Here is a 14,990-nt window from a genome sequence, read left to right as displayed (position 1 = left end):
ATTAGCGAGATGTCCTTGGTGGTGTTTCTGCTTATCAGGTACGAGATACAAACTGTGCAGCTTTAACAACACTCTATTCATTATGCATTTCTAATAATATTTCTATTTTAATAATATTTCTAACACAGGGGTGTGAATGCAGTGTGCTGCCTGGGTGGGAATGGATGGGGTTTGGACCTATACAAGCGCAGGCACCTGATTGTGGGCTGGATGAAGTCTCCTGGTGTGTCAGATCTGGCCCGTGGGCCATATTTTGCCTTCCCTTGCTATAGACACTGAAAGACACCACTGCTTGTGTGTGTATGCTCAGTTTGAGAATAGAATTTCAGTGGCAAAACTGTAAAAGGGTAGAATGATGCTGTAGGTAATTTTGGATTGGGCATAAACACCGATTGATTACAAAAGCACATTGATTTTGAAATTGTCCTCAGTTAGTCACTGCAATTTATGTGCTGTTCTTTTGGAGAACAGCATAAACTTCATGGTTTGCATCTTACAGTATCTTCTATTACTCGGCTTCATGGTGTTCTTTTATCCATTCCCTATCTTTGGTAGCGTCTTTCTGTTTTGTGCCCCGAGTGTTAAAAGGTGAAACAATTGGGTTAATTCTGCCTTCAAACTATTCCTTGAACCTCATTTGTTTTCCTCATCTTGTTATCACCAAGCTCCTGGTATATCCCTCTACTGGTAGATCACCTGTAATTTGGACCTTGCTACTGCAGTGGACAAGCATGAGAAGGTTCAGTTGTAGGATCAGGGTCACATGTTGTATCAGGTCAGGAATTCTTTGGGGCAGAAAATTTGAGCCTGAGGATGAGCATGAGCCTGCACTGGTTTGAGCCTTGTATAGGTGGTTACATGCAAAGTAAATGTCAAATGACCAGATCAGGGTAGGAGCGTTTTATGGTTATTCTGCACTGGTTCTTCATGGATGTAAAGCATGAGACATGGTACAGGACCCTTTTGTCTTCTGATGTGTTTTTAAAGCACTGTGTACAACTTTGCTAGTGTACTAACTTTGCAAATTGTCCAGCCAGGCATGAAAGCAGGTTTCCTGCTCTTTACCATAGTGAAAGCTGATAATGAAAGAAAACTAATGCTGTTTTACTTGCATGTAAAAATACGTACTGGGAAAATGAATGAACAGAAGTTTCCGAGAGGATGCTGTAGTTGCAAGGAGATTAAAAAGACTGCAAATATTTTGCAAGTAGATTATTTTAGTTACATTCAAGAATCAGTTTTGGTGATTCAGCAAATGGCCTATTAATTTCCTTTGCTTGTGCTATCACAAGCTAACATTTTACACCAGCGATTTCATGTTTTGTCATTTAAATGAACAAAACTGCTGCTCTTTTTTGGAAAGCAGTTTTCTAGTAACAATAATTATCCTTTAAAAAGATCTCTTGAAATTTAAAGTTGTAGTGTAAAAAAATTAATTTTAAAGAACCTGTTTCATAGAGATAATTATCATACAGGATAACTACATGTCACATATTTACAGTGTAATAAACTAAAACTTTTCATTTGTTATGATTTTTATAAATGACTTGCAAATTTTTTATGTGCATTCAGTCTCAGGTTGTATGTGGTGGCCATAGTTGGACTTCACATTTTTGTACAGTGTGAATATAAGACACAGACAGTATTTAAAACCAAGTTAAATCTTCAATTTATGGGTGAATTTCACCAGAAAACTTTTTTTGTCACAAAACACATACTGAATGTGGAATTACCAAGGAATAATTATGGAATTACCAAGGAATAATTATCTTAGTCAAGTAGAATAAAGAATAGCAAAGGATCATGGGTGTTCCCTTTTCACTGGTTTCACTGATTTAAAAATGGGCAGATATCAAGAAGCTTGCTCTTTGTTGGAGGAAAGAGTATGATGCAGTTGTGCCATGTCTTTGCGACCTGGCAATGTGCAATAACTTCAGTTGGTTTACAGAGATTTTTTGGTGTTTTAACAGTTTCATTCCTTGGCGCCAATGTACTACCGAGGTTCAGCTGCAGCTGTTATAGTATACGACATCACGAAACAGGTAATGCTTTCTGTTCATAATTCCTCTATAGTACATACTTTGATTAATGACTGCCCACCAGATTTTTAAAGTTAGTTACCTTAAAAAAATTTGGAGCTTTGAGAGAAGCTTCATTCCTGTGACATTTAAAAATAGACAGGCAAAACTGGAGTTTTTGCTGCAGGAAACAATTCAGAATTTACCTCGCTTAAGATGGAAACCATGACCACCTGTAAAGTATAATAGTACTTATATGAAACTAAATACTTATTAAGAAATCGGTTAATTGATGGATTAATATAACAAAATATCAGTTATCCATATTTTACAAACTGGGAATGAATGACTTTGAAATATGATCATGATTTTGAATTGACACTTGAGAATTGAACTCATCTGTGATTGCTGTACTTTGAAAAAAAGCAATTAAATTATTTATCTTTATCCTTTGGCTCAGTATTATTAGTTGAAATGAAAATGTATTGTCAGATTGTAAAATATTCCTATTTTTTTGTCATCCATCTGTACATCATTGCTGTGGAGCTTCTAACTCCATTGTCACCACCACAGTGGCAAATTTCTTGTCTTCAAACTGAAATTTGATTTTGAGAGAAACTCCAGCAGATGAAACTGAGTTCCAGAAGATTCATGGGCAGAATCATCCATCTATTCATAGATGGATGATTATGCCCATTTTCTCACAATTTTCTTCTTCCCTGCAAATTGATTATTTACTTGTTGCTGTCCAGGGCTGGCTCAGTTCTCTGATGTAGTAATTTAATGGACTATCACAGATGACACTGGTTACTGCTGCACAGAAGTAGGGTTATCCTTTACTAACATGCTGAGAAAGTATGAAGGAAGAGTAAATCAAATCAGATAGCTTTTATTTTTCATTTAACCAGCTGGTAATTGATCAGAAAATTTGTAAACATTGTACAGATAGAACCTAATCCAGTCTTCCTTATTCAGAATGCCTGTGGAACACCTTTCAGAAGAACAGTCTTAGGGAGAAAAAGGGGTGGGACTAGTGTGGAAAATGGCAACATTTCATCCTTTTAAAGTTTGATATTTAAATTTGTATATTATAGTGGAACGTATATTATATCCCAAATGTTGTCCCTTTATAGAGTTTTTTGAGATATATAATATATCCCAAATGGTTTCTGAAGGAAAAATTTCACTTTGTCATCAGAAGATAAAACTGATATCAGTAACAACTGGAACAATTTAGCAAGGGTTGTGGACTATCTGAGACAGGAAATTTAGAATCAAGATTGACATTTTTTTTTAAGAACTCAGTTCAAACATCGGGAAGTCCTGTGGCCCGTGTTTGACAGGAGGTCAATTAGATCATTACAGTGGTCTTTTCTGGCCTTTTAATCTACTGAATCAATGTTTCTTAAAGGTTTTCTGTGTTCCAGTAACTTCTAAGAATGACTTGTTATCTCAGACATGGAGATTCTGTTAGATATTTCTTTATGTATTTGGTTTAGGATTCATTTCATACTTTGAAGAAGTGGGTAAAAGAATTAAAAGAACATGGTCCAGAAAACATTGTAATGGCCATCGCTGGAAACAAATGTGATCTTTCTGATATCAGGTAACATCCATTTATGACCAAGATGGTGGGTTTTGGTATACACTGTTTACTTTCCTCAAGCAGCCAGGTTCGTATTGTGATTGCTCCTAAAATATTATTTTGCTCCTAATGAAATCTCCTAGAGTAGTCTGTTCAGTTTGGGATACTGCACTTTGAGAGGGACAAACTGGAAAGAATCCATAAGACGCCAATAAAAAGAATTAGAGGTCTGGAAAACAGGACATATGAGAGAAGGTTTGAAGAATTTGGATTATGTAGTCTAGAGAAGAAAAGCTTGAGGGCAGATTTGGTAATCATCTTCAAATACAAAAAAAAGGGGTTTTATAAAGAGAATGGTAATTAATTGTTCTCTCTGTCCACAAGAAGTAATGGGCTTAAATTGCAACAAAGAACATTTAAATAGGTTTAGCCACCCTCTGTGAGTAGTGGAACAGATTACCCAGAGCAGGGATGCTCAACCCCCTGGACAGCAAAGCCATGTCGTCTGGCATGTGAGGCTCCCCAAGTGTCTGGTAATTTGGTGGCAGGGAAGCAATGGCAGCATTAATTGCCGCTCTCATGCTTCCAGTTCTCCAGACCTGTGGGGTGTTTCACAGACTGAATAACATGGCTCTTTATGCCAGATTGCGTAACATAAGGTCCCACAGACTTACCCCCATGCAGGATCAGACCTGTGGACTGACCCCCATGCCAGTCATCCAGCCCAGAGGAACGGGACCCCACACCATTACTGTAGTCCACAGGGCCAGAAGGTTGAGTGCTACTAACCTAGAAAGTTGACAGATATGTAATTGGAAGTTTTTTGGATGTAGCTTAGACAAGCCTTTATTTGCGGTAGTTTAGATAGGGATAATTCTGTGTTGAGCAGTAGGTTGAACTAGCAGTGGTTTTCAACTTGTGGTCTGTGGACTCTTCCTGGTCCACAGACTATGTTTAAGGAGTCCGCAAAAGATGATTGATGAATCAAAAGTATGTGAATACAAACACTTACAATCCAAAGGGGGCTGCACCTCAATTCAGATTTTTTAGGGGACCGCAAATGTAAAATGATTGAAAACTACCGGAGTAGATGATTCCTTGAGATCTCATTTAGCCATGTTTTTCTGTGATTCTCAATACTTTTTTTTCAATGATGCAGGCTTCTCCTGTCTAACAGCAGTAGTGTCTCACTGTCCACCATATTGGTTCTGAGCTGCCGTTTTTGCTGCATATCCTCTGTGGTTTTGGTGGTTTGATTGGAACTGCCAGGTGCCATATAGCATTTCCTTGGATACTGCAGACATTGTAGTAGCTGAATCAATGATACCTGTAGCTTTTTTATCTGCATATTCATTTTTCGTTCATATTAAGAGGTATGGAATGTCTTTAACTATGACTGAAACTAGCAAGCTAAGGATAGAGAAATGAGATTGAAATGATTTAATTTCATTCTAAGAACAGCTTTACTGTTAAAGAAATTATGCTTGGAACACTGCGCTGATTGAAATCGTGCAAGATGTTCATTCTGCTCCGCTGTAACGAGTGCCATTGTGTGCCTCTCATAGCTCAGAAATGTCCAATTGATCTTGGCATGTGAAGACTGTTGTGTTCTAATCAAATGAAGAGTTAATGCTGGATGCAAAAGGACAGCCTCATTCCAGAAAGTGCATTTGCAAGAACATAAGATCTCTCTCTCTAGTTTCAAATAGCTGACTTGTGTCCCAGACTTGAGATGAAGAGAAGACCCTCCTTGAGAAAATGAGGGGAGGTCAGACTTTATTGCTTTGTAAGAGAGCCAAGATGCTATTCATAGCATGTTCACAGATTAGGTTCACCTTCATATTTGTCAGCTCCTCTTTGGATTTACATGTAGCCTAGCAGCGAGGAGAATCATGTCAGGCTGAGTACCATAAGTAATCCTTTGTGGCAGTCAATAATTCTTTCATTGTTTCAGGAGTGAATATTGTTGTCTATGTCTTTTTTTTTTTTTCCTGTGAGCTGTATGAGAACAGGATCTATGATCTTTCAGCATATTTTTTCTCTTAGAACCCCATGGACTTCCCTGATCATGTTTCACATTTATTCTTCTGTCCCTTAAGGTCTTTACTTTGACCCTGATACAGCAGAACACTGGAGCACATACTTAAGTTGAAGCATGTGATACAGTACTTTGCTGAATCAAGACATTTTTAAAGGTTGTTCGCTCTCACTGTTATTTCTGAGCCAGCTAGAGGAATGACAGCACAGAATCATGAGGTGTTCCCAGTTCTTAGGGGCTGACTGTTTGGTCTCTGCAGTGCTCCCAGCTTCTATTGGGCTAGGAATGAAGGGCACAGCTAGCATACTAGCTTGGGTCCCCTGCATGGCAGTATACTGTACGTCTACCAAGACAGTCAGACTGAGTGAGTCCCATAAACTTAGAGAAATGGCTTTTGACTTATTAACATGAATATCAGAAAGCAACAAGTTGCTTCTTAAAGGGAAAGAAAAAAGTGGGCCATTTATAGTCTTTCTAAACTACTTCAAAATGGAACTTTTGATCATTTCCAGTTTCCATCTTGGACTCATTTACATTTATTGGTTTTGTTTTTAACAATACATTTGCTTGATTAAAACAGGAATTTGATTCAGATACACATTGTACTTTTTACAAATGAAGATATTCTGTTAAACTATAAAGCAGTGTTTTATTGATCTGAATGAGCTTGGTGGCATACATGATAGTGAACTATTGAGTGCTTCCTTTCCAAATATAACTTTATATGGTGACTATTCCTGCACTTGTGCAACACGAGAAATTTGAGAAAATGTCTCAGTCTCAAGCTCTGGCTGCTGACCTTGCCCATGACCACAAATATTTTGAGATTCTTTTGTTACAGGTAGAGATTTTTTTGCATACACTGATCTATTAATTATACAATATAATAATAATAATAATAATAATAAAACAAATGGGGTTTTGGAGACTGAAGAAGGGCAAGATACTTTATACATGTATAATTATTTTCCTAGTTTTAAAAATCTGATTGATTTAGACCAGTGTTTCCCAACCTTTTCCAGCCCAAGGCATACTTACATTAATAAACATTTTTTGCGGTACACCTGTTACGGCATTCCCCATCCTCATATCTATTGTACCTCATTGCCATGAGATAATTCCATGGCACACCTGTTAATTTCTGACAGCATGCTTTTGTGCTGTGGCACACTGGTTGAGAAATACTGAATTAGACAATGTATGCTGCTTGGATGCTTCTGATACTTTGTCTTAATGTTTGCTCAGTATAAATGATTTTAGAAGAGAGAGATATCATCAGCTTATCGCATTGATTACACTGAATGGAAACTTATGTCAGTGAGTCTCAAGCAGGATGTCACAGCACCCTAGTATGCTGTGAGATCCTTTAAAGAGTGCTGCAGGTTGCAATGAAATATTAACACTGTTGAATGTGCAGACACTGACTTGTGATTCACAAAATAAACCCAGGGATTTCAAATAAGAATCCTTAGTGACATCTTCTAAGGACTGCCTTGAGTGTAAAATGGTTAAGAACCGCTAACTTAAGTGTTCAGGGATTTTAAAAATGTACTTGGTACAGGCAAACATGAATAAAGTGCTGTTTATACACAGGGAACTACTTAAATCATGGTGAGACAAAGGGTTTTTCACCACCTGCTTGTAGTGCACAGAACTGATTTTGCAGGCATTTTGTGGCAGGCCTGCCCCTTGGCACTGATTGTGAGAGAGGCCATGGGTGGGGAGGGATGAGGGGACAGCCACCATCTTGATTGCTGGCTGCCCTTTGTGCTGCTCCACCCCTCTATGTTTATTGGGAAAGAGGCCTTGGAAGGAGGAGGAAGGACAAGGGAGCAGCCACCATCTTGTCTTCTGCCCTTTGGAAGGAGCTAGTAAGTTTTACAGAGCTTCCTATGCATATTGCCAAACAATACGTTCCCACCCCTTACCTCCAGTCTTGAAGATAGATTTTTTTTTGTTTGTTTATTTGTTGGGGGGGGGGGGATGTTTTACCAGCATACAGAAAGTTGAAGTCTTCACTAGCCAGTCCTATTTTTGAGAGTCCTTTCATCCTCATAGTTTACAAGTTTACGTAAAAAGTTAAGAGATGATACCAGGTTATAGACCTCAAGAGAAAAATGCTCATGAGCCAGCTCAGGATTGCATAAGGAGAGGATGCCTGGCTTCTGCAGTTATTCCTTCTGAAGTAGATTACATATATTGAGCCTTATTCAAGAAAGAAGTAAATACTGGAAACAGCGACTGGATCAAAAGATTGGCACTGCAAATCCTTACTGTTGGAAACCAAACATACATCAGAATTAAAACTATTTCATCTCTATGCCCTTCCTCATTTTACTGGAATAACTGTATTCTGATTTAAAATACAGATACTTTTCTAAACTCACGATAAAAACAAAATTATATGGTTGTGCTTTCAGCTTTGCACCTGCTGTTAAACTACAGTGCACCAGGCTGGGGAGGTCACATAGCTACCTTACAAGGGGTCACATAGCTACCTTAGGACTTTCTTGTGGGCAAGTGTTAGGCCAGATGCTGCTGGTGACAGGGCAGATCTATTCCACATAGAACAGATTGGTGGCTGCATTGAACCACTGCAAGGAAAAATGCTTTGTTTCATGACTTGGTCTCAAAACTGTGCTTTTACTGTGTACATAGACATTTAGGCCTATCTCAGCACTTTCTGATCTGTGCTTTGGTGAGGTAGAGTGGCAGCTATCAACAGTGATGGTCACAATCAGTTGCAGTCCCTCCCACCTCTCTGCCACCTGGGCCACAGAATTTAGATCAGCAAAAAAAAGTTAAGGTTCTTCACAGGCATGAAGACAGGGGACTGTGAAGTACACTGAAGTGCCCAGTGAGCTCCTGTCCCCTATTTCCTCTCCTCTTGCAGCAGGAAGGGGAGCGCGATATTCTGTCAGAATTCATCATGATGTCCTGCTCACTTCAAACAGCCAGGCATGTGTCCTTTCACGACACCCAGAAAAATATCCTGTTTGTGGGCCTTGGACAAATACTGATTGTAGGCTGAATCGGGAGAGTCAGATGCTCCCTCTAATGTCTATGCATATCTGTCTGATGCAAGCGAAAATAGAGTGGCTGATGACAATTTTTGCTTTCAAAGCCTTGTCTTGATAGCAACTCAGAAATCCTTAAATCAATAATTAAATGATGCATTGGTGCTTTAAGCATAGTGACCTACATAGAAGCCAAAATATGTATTATTCATTATTTTGTATAAAATAAGTATGCTAAAGCATTTGCGTCTAGGCAGAGTATATAATCTATTTTTTATGCTATTGCATTGCGAGAAAGTTTCAGGTTTGTTGAGTTTATCTGATTGTAAGAGGCTGGCACTATTAATCCAAAACAACCCAACTTCTTGGTGGTATTTCTGCTCTGAAAAAAATTAAGAGATTATTCTATGACATGCTGACACAGGTAGCTTAGTCCCACCTGGATGTAAGTCTTTGATAGACAAAGGAACTAGAGAGTGGGCTGAGCAGCACTGAAGAAAGACCCCTAGGAGTAGCCATGGCTGGGTCAGTGCTGTACATTATAACCTATCAATCATGATATGTTTTCAAGAATGCATATGCATTTGGAGGAAAATCAAGAACCAAGATCAATGTGATTATTTGAGCAAACATCAATTAATGTTATGGATCTAGGTTGTTATCTTCAGAATACCTCGTGAGAGAGATTTGGCCCCTCGTATCCCTTATTTGCAAATTATTTAATGGGGTTTTTTTTTTACACCTTGGGACTGCAATCTTGAATTACATGGCTAAATTCATGTGGACTGCAATGAATGCAGGAGTGGGATTTATAACAGATTTATCATTTTTGAAGCAAAGAACAAGCCCACTTGGTAAGGATTAAGACTTGTGCAACTGAAACCTGGGAACAATATAACGTAATAATGCTTTCAAAAATATATTTGTTTTGATAATCCTTTGTGTAATTTTAAAACTTTTTTTTCTCAGGGAGGTACCTATGAAGGATGCCAAAGAATATGCAGAAACTATAGGTGCAATTGTTGTTGAAACCAGTGCAAAGAATGCAGTTAATATTGAGGAACTCTTTCAAGGAATCAGTAAGTACATTTTCAGGTTTCTGGTGGATGTGCTTGGAGTCCTCCTTCCTAAAACAGTTATCCATTTTGTCTGTGAAAATATCTTTCTCCACTGAGAGGAAACAGCTTGAGCTAATTGTGCATACAGTTTAAAAATACAGAAGTAAGAGTGATTTTGAGTAGATTAGAATAAGACAGAGCTTGGGTGGCTACTGTTATTTTCCTGTGCAGTTTTTATCGTATGACTAAATTCTGTCTTACATCGTACCCCCTATTCCAGGCCTAAACTGCACTACGCAAGGCACTGATGATCAGGGATCCTGGTTTTCCCTGACTTAAATATCACAAATTCTCTGATTAAAACCCCCAAAATCTACGATTAAAATGCAAGTCCCCTCACTCCCCCTGCCCCCTCCCCCACAGCCCTGTCAGAGGGGGCCCCAGCTGCCAGGACTATGGGGCCAGGGAACCCGGTCCACAGCCCCCTGCCCCTGGCAGGAGGCAGCAGATGCTGCACTGGAGCAGAGCCTGGCTCGCCACCCATACTGCCTGCCGTCTGCCTGCTGTGTGCATGTGGTGGGGGCTGGATCTCTGCCACTGCGCGTACTCCAAGCGGGGGCAGGGAGGATGCATGCTCCCCAGATTGTGCACAGGGGCGGGGGGTGGGTGGGCATGAGCTTCTGACTGCAGGTTTGGGCTCATGCCCTTCTGCCCTCCCCGCAGCAGGGCCTCCACAGCCCAGCTGGTGTGACCTGATACACAGGGCACAGCAGGGCTGCGTGGGGAAGCTGCTTGCTGCTGCAAGCACTGTGCCCCCTGTCTCTGCAGCAGCAGTGGGGGCAGCAGCACAGGGTTGTTCCCCTTATTGCTGCTGCACGCTCAGGGAACACCTCACCAGGGCAGCATGGAGCTCGCAAATGGCAAGCACCTTCCCCATTTAGCCCTACTCTGTCCTGCTGTTTCGTGTCGCACACGCCAGGCTGCGGAGGCCCTGGGGGAGGGCAGCAGAGCAGGAGCCCAAGATTTGTGGGGCACTGGTTCCTCCTTATCCCCAAGAGTGCGCGCAGTGGCAAGGAGCACTCCCCCCACCCCCAGACAAGCCACCCATGGCTCTGTCCCACTCCCCGCCAGGGTCCTGTGGCTACACATTGTGGCCTTTGGCCCCAAGCCTCATGCACCACCCAGCTGAGCAGCAGCTTCAGCCCCTGCCCTGCCCAACTCACTCCCTTCCTCCCTGTAGGGGCCTCAATCCCCCCACTCCCCTGCCAGACCTTCTTGCAGGAGCTGCTCTCTGGGCTGCCTGGTGGCTATATGCATATATATGCACATGGTGCCCTCTGCCTGACCACCCTCTTTCTGCTCCCTCTCAGCTCCCTGCAGGCTGGAACTCTGCCAGCCTGCAGAGAGCTTTTGTAAAACTGCAAAATCCTCAGGTTTCTCCATTAAAATAAGAAATCTGTTTTTTCCTCTGGTAAAGGAGAAAACCCACGTTTTGCTCCATTTTTTCCATGGGAAATGGAAAATCCAGATCCCTGCTGATGATCAATCTGTTATGTTGCTTGGAAGTTTTATACTGAGAAACATTCCTGGAGGACTCAAATAAATGAAATGTAGTCACTGTAGTGGTATCTAGCAAACATTTTTTCTCCCCGTCGTTTCTTATAGGGCAAGAGATCAATTATTCTAGGGAAGGAAGAGGAACACTTCCTTTCCATTTTTCATTCTAGGCATTCTAGTCTCAGTACCTTAATGAAAACAGTGTAAAAAGTACATTCCAACTGTCTTGTGTCATCTACGCTACAGCTTGTAAGCCACTTCCTTTTTCTCTTAAGTTCAACATGGCGTGAACAGATTGTGAAATCTTTCCTTGCTCCTATCACATCATCTACATGGCCTGAGATGGTGCCTGTTTATATGTTATTTCAGACACACCTATCATGTGTCTGAAGTTGAGAACTGAGGTTTACAACCTAATGCTTTTTTTTACAAAAATAAAGTTACCAAACTTGTAATGCATCTGGCTTGGGAAACCAGCCCTTACCCATTTTAATTTAGAGTCCACAACCAGCAATGTATGTTATAACAGTAGATGTAAATATATGCACACAAGAACCTACCCAGGTTGCAGAATTTAAACCTGAATAGTTGTTTTCTGCCTTTCGTAAGTAATACTAAAATAGGTGCAGACATCACCCTTAGTAATGGATATGTTTGATATGGAACATCAGTTAAATTGCAGTGAATTTGAACTAGTTACGAAGCAGATATTAAAGTCTACAACTAATTGTTTTTACATATAAAAACACTTAGTCTCAATGGACAAACTTGTGACCTTAACGGAATTCACAAGAGTTGGTAAGAATGTAGTGATTTGTATATGGAAACTATGGTGCACCAACAAGATAATAAAGCATTAGTGAACCAGGAAATGCTCATGACTGCGAATTGCTGTTTGAGATTGTGCAAGGGGAAACAGAATGCCTTTGACAGTGTCATTCCATGTATGCAGCACTGGAATCACAAAGTACTGAATTTCTGAGGATATGTGTCCAAGTAATATGGAATCAATGCTGCTTTTTCTGAGTGTGAGCGCTGGCTGTGACTGTTGACTGTATGATTAACTTGGTGCCTTGAAGTCATGCTGTAGCACAGATTTCATTGTTAAAGTGTATCGTTTTTGTGCATTTCAACCCTTCCTATAGTGATATAGGCAGAAGAGCATGAAATTGATCAAAATCCTCTTCTCTTAAGAGATGGCAGCTTTCATTTGTGAGTTGTGTCTAATAAATGCTGAATATTTTACAATCCACAACTGAGAAGATAATTCAGTATGTGAAAAATATTTCACATTTACATTCCTGACTGACATTGACTGACAATCATACAGCATGCTAAAGGGACTGAATAAATTTTAAATTTGGCTGAATATGTGCTATCTAGTTGTGCCCACTTATTCCTATGTATTTTAATAGCTTTTTAGCTGTTTTAAGCTGAGTGCCTCTTCCTGGAGAAAAATAAGCCTTCTAATGAACTTGGAGATTGTATAAAGAAAATAACTATTTAGAATACATAAAAAGTAGGGCTGTGTTTCTGAGACAGAGATGTCTTGGGGTTACAAATGCATTTAACTAATATACAATTTTATTTTAATACATTTGTAAAAGGATTTTAGGCAGTGTATCTCAGGATAACTGAAATGTCAAAGTTGTATGTCAGTTGCATCACCTGATCGTTGTCTAAAATCTCTCCTCAACATAGAAAAATCTAAGTCTGAAGGGGAGACTAGAATCAGTAGATACTGCCGAGATCTCAGTGAACAGGCAAGTCTGACATAAATGGTTCTCAGTTTACTGCAACAGGTAAAGCTGAGGAGGCTAAGAACACAGTAGGCAAAGCTGCTCTATTCGTTCTGAGGAGTCTGCACTGACTTGCATAACCTAGATACTTTGCTGTAGAAGCGTAACCAGTAATTCAGAGACCTGGACAGGGATGTTGCCAAGCACTGGAGAGTGGGGATGGGATGTGGAGAGATACCGAGAATGAGGGTGCTGCTGGCTCCCTCTCTAACTTGGTGCCAAGGGATAGTGCCTCACTCAGCCCCCCCTAGTTATGCTAAAGCTTTGCAGGATTAAGTTCTTTAAGTCCCCTCCCCCTCAATTCCCCCCACACAGATCATAGGAAAGCAAGGCTGGAAGGACCCCACAAGGTCATCTAATTCAGCCTTCTGCCCAAGGCAGGATCATCTTTGACTAGCGGTGGGCTGATAGACATTTTGAGAGCCAATACCAATAGTTGATTTTTAAGGAGTCTTATTGGCCAATACTGATCCGATTTCCAATATAGCAGAGTCCAGCTGGTAAGTTTGTTGTGGTGAAATGGGAGCTGGAGGGAAGGGGCATGGTGGGGCAGATCAATGCCCCCCTCAGTGAGGGAGGGGGAGTGGGCTGGGATAGGCGCTGCCCAGCCGGAGCAGGCCAGGCATGGGACAGAGCTGCAGTTCATCTGGGAGGTGTGGGGGGGAAGCTCCCACTGCTGTGCGCCACTTGTCTGGAAGCTTGTCCCGCTGCTGTGTGTCATTTGTCTACCAACTTGTCTCACCACTGCTCCTGTCACTTGTCGGGGGGAGAGGGGGGCCTGGACCTGCACAGGGTGTGGGGCAGGGCAGGCTGCAGCTGTGGGCTGGGGCCGAGTGGTGGGAGCAGTGGTGGAATGAGCCACTGGACCAGCAGCGTGCAGCAGCGGAAGCCAGCCCCCCATGCACCTCCCTAAATGAGCCATGTCTCTGTCCTATACCTGACCCACTCTGGCTGGGCAGCACCTACCCTAGCACGAGCCCCACTCCCTCCCTCACTGCGGGTGGCATTGATCTGCCCCCCCAGGCCCCTTTCCTCCCCTTCCACCTCCCCTTCCACCACACCAGACTTACCAGCTGGATGCAGCTCTCCAAGCTGCCGGGCTTGTGCTCTTTGTTGCCTGCGGGCTGCAGTGCAGCCGTGTGCACGCATGAGCATTTATTGGCCAAATTATCGGCTACGTCAGGCCAATTTCCAATATAGTCAATTTTCTTTATATTGGTGCTGATCCAATATTGGACTGATGTATTGATGCACCTTTATCCCTGACTAAACCATCCCAGTCAGCATCTGTCTGACCTGCTCTTGAAAACTTTCAAGGATGCAAATTCCACTTATCTAAGTAGCCTGTTCCAATGCTTGACCACCCTCCTAGTCAGAAAGTTCCTTCTAATCTGCAACCTAAATTTCCTCTGCTGCAGCTTGAAGTGATTGCTCCTAGTTCTGTCCCCTACAGCCATAGTGGAAACCCAATCTCCATCCACTCTATAGTCATCCTCAGAGCCGATCTAAGCAGGGTGCAGGGCCTGGGGTAAATCAGCTCATGCAGGGCCCTGCTCCGATCCTACCCACCCTGGACTTGAAGAAGCTGCCACTGCCATCAGCAGTGTTGGGGGGAGGAGGGGGTAGCAAGTGGCTGGACTCAAAGCAAGAGGTGGTGGCACAGAGTTGCCATGGCTGCTCCGCCCCGGTCCATGGGGCCCCCCAACATGAGGGCCCAGGGCAGCCTGCCCCCCTTCCGGGATGGCCCTGATAATCCTTGTCATGGGGAGAGACAGAGGGGAGGACCCCAAGGAACTGGGGGGAACCCTGGGGCCAGGAACCCGCCGAGGAAAACAAAAGTAAAAGAAAAGAAACAAAAAACTTCTTACCTGCAGCAGGATCCGTGGCAAAGCCGAAAATGGAGGCGGGACCCGAGTGG

The 14,990-nt window shown here is 42.0% G+C and overlaps 1 protein-coding gene across 1 annotated transcript in view; it reads left to right on the top strand.

Moving 5' to 3' along the window:
• RAB31 (RAB31, member RAS oncogene family) overlaps positions 1–14,990 on the top strand; it is a 120,894-nt gene that overhangs the window by 97,599 nt on the left and 8,305 nt on the right. The window contains exons 4-6 of the mRNA XM_019545972.1: positions 1,971–2,042; positions 3,518–3,624; positions 9,628–9,737. Coding sequence (XP_019401517.1) covers positions 1,971–2,042; positions 3,518–3,624; positions 9,628–9,737 — 289 coding nt within the window. The remainder of the gene's footprint in view (positions 1–1,970; positions 2,043–3,517; positions 3,625–9,627; positions 9,738–14,990) is intronic.

The sequence above is a fragment of the Crocodylus porosus genome, unplaced genomic scaffold (genome assembly GCF_001723895.1).
Source record: "Crocodylus porosus isolate Cpor-Errol unplaced genomic scaffold, CroPor_comp1, whole genome shotgun sequence".
NCBI classification, from domain to species: domain Eukaryota; kingdom Metazoa; phylum Chordata; order Crocodylia; family Crocodylidae; genus Crocodylus; species Crocodylus porosus.
Note: the sequence above shows the minus strand (reverse complement) of the source record. Positions and strands in the feature narration are given on the sequence as shown.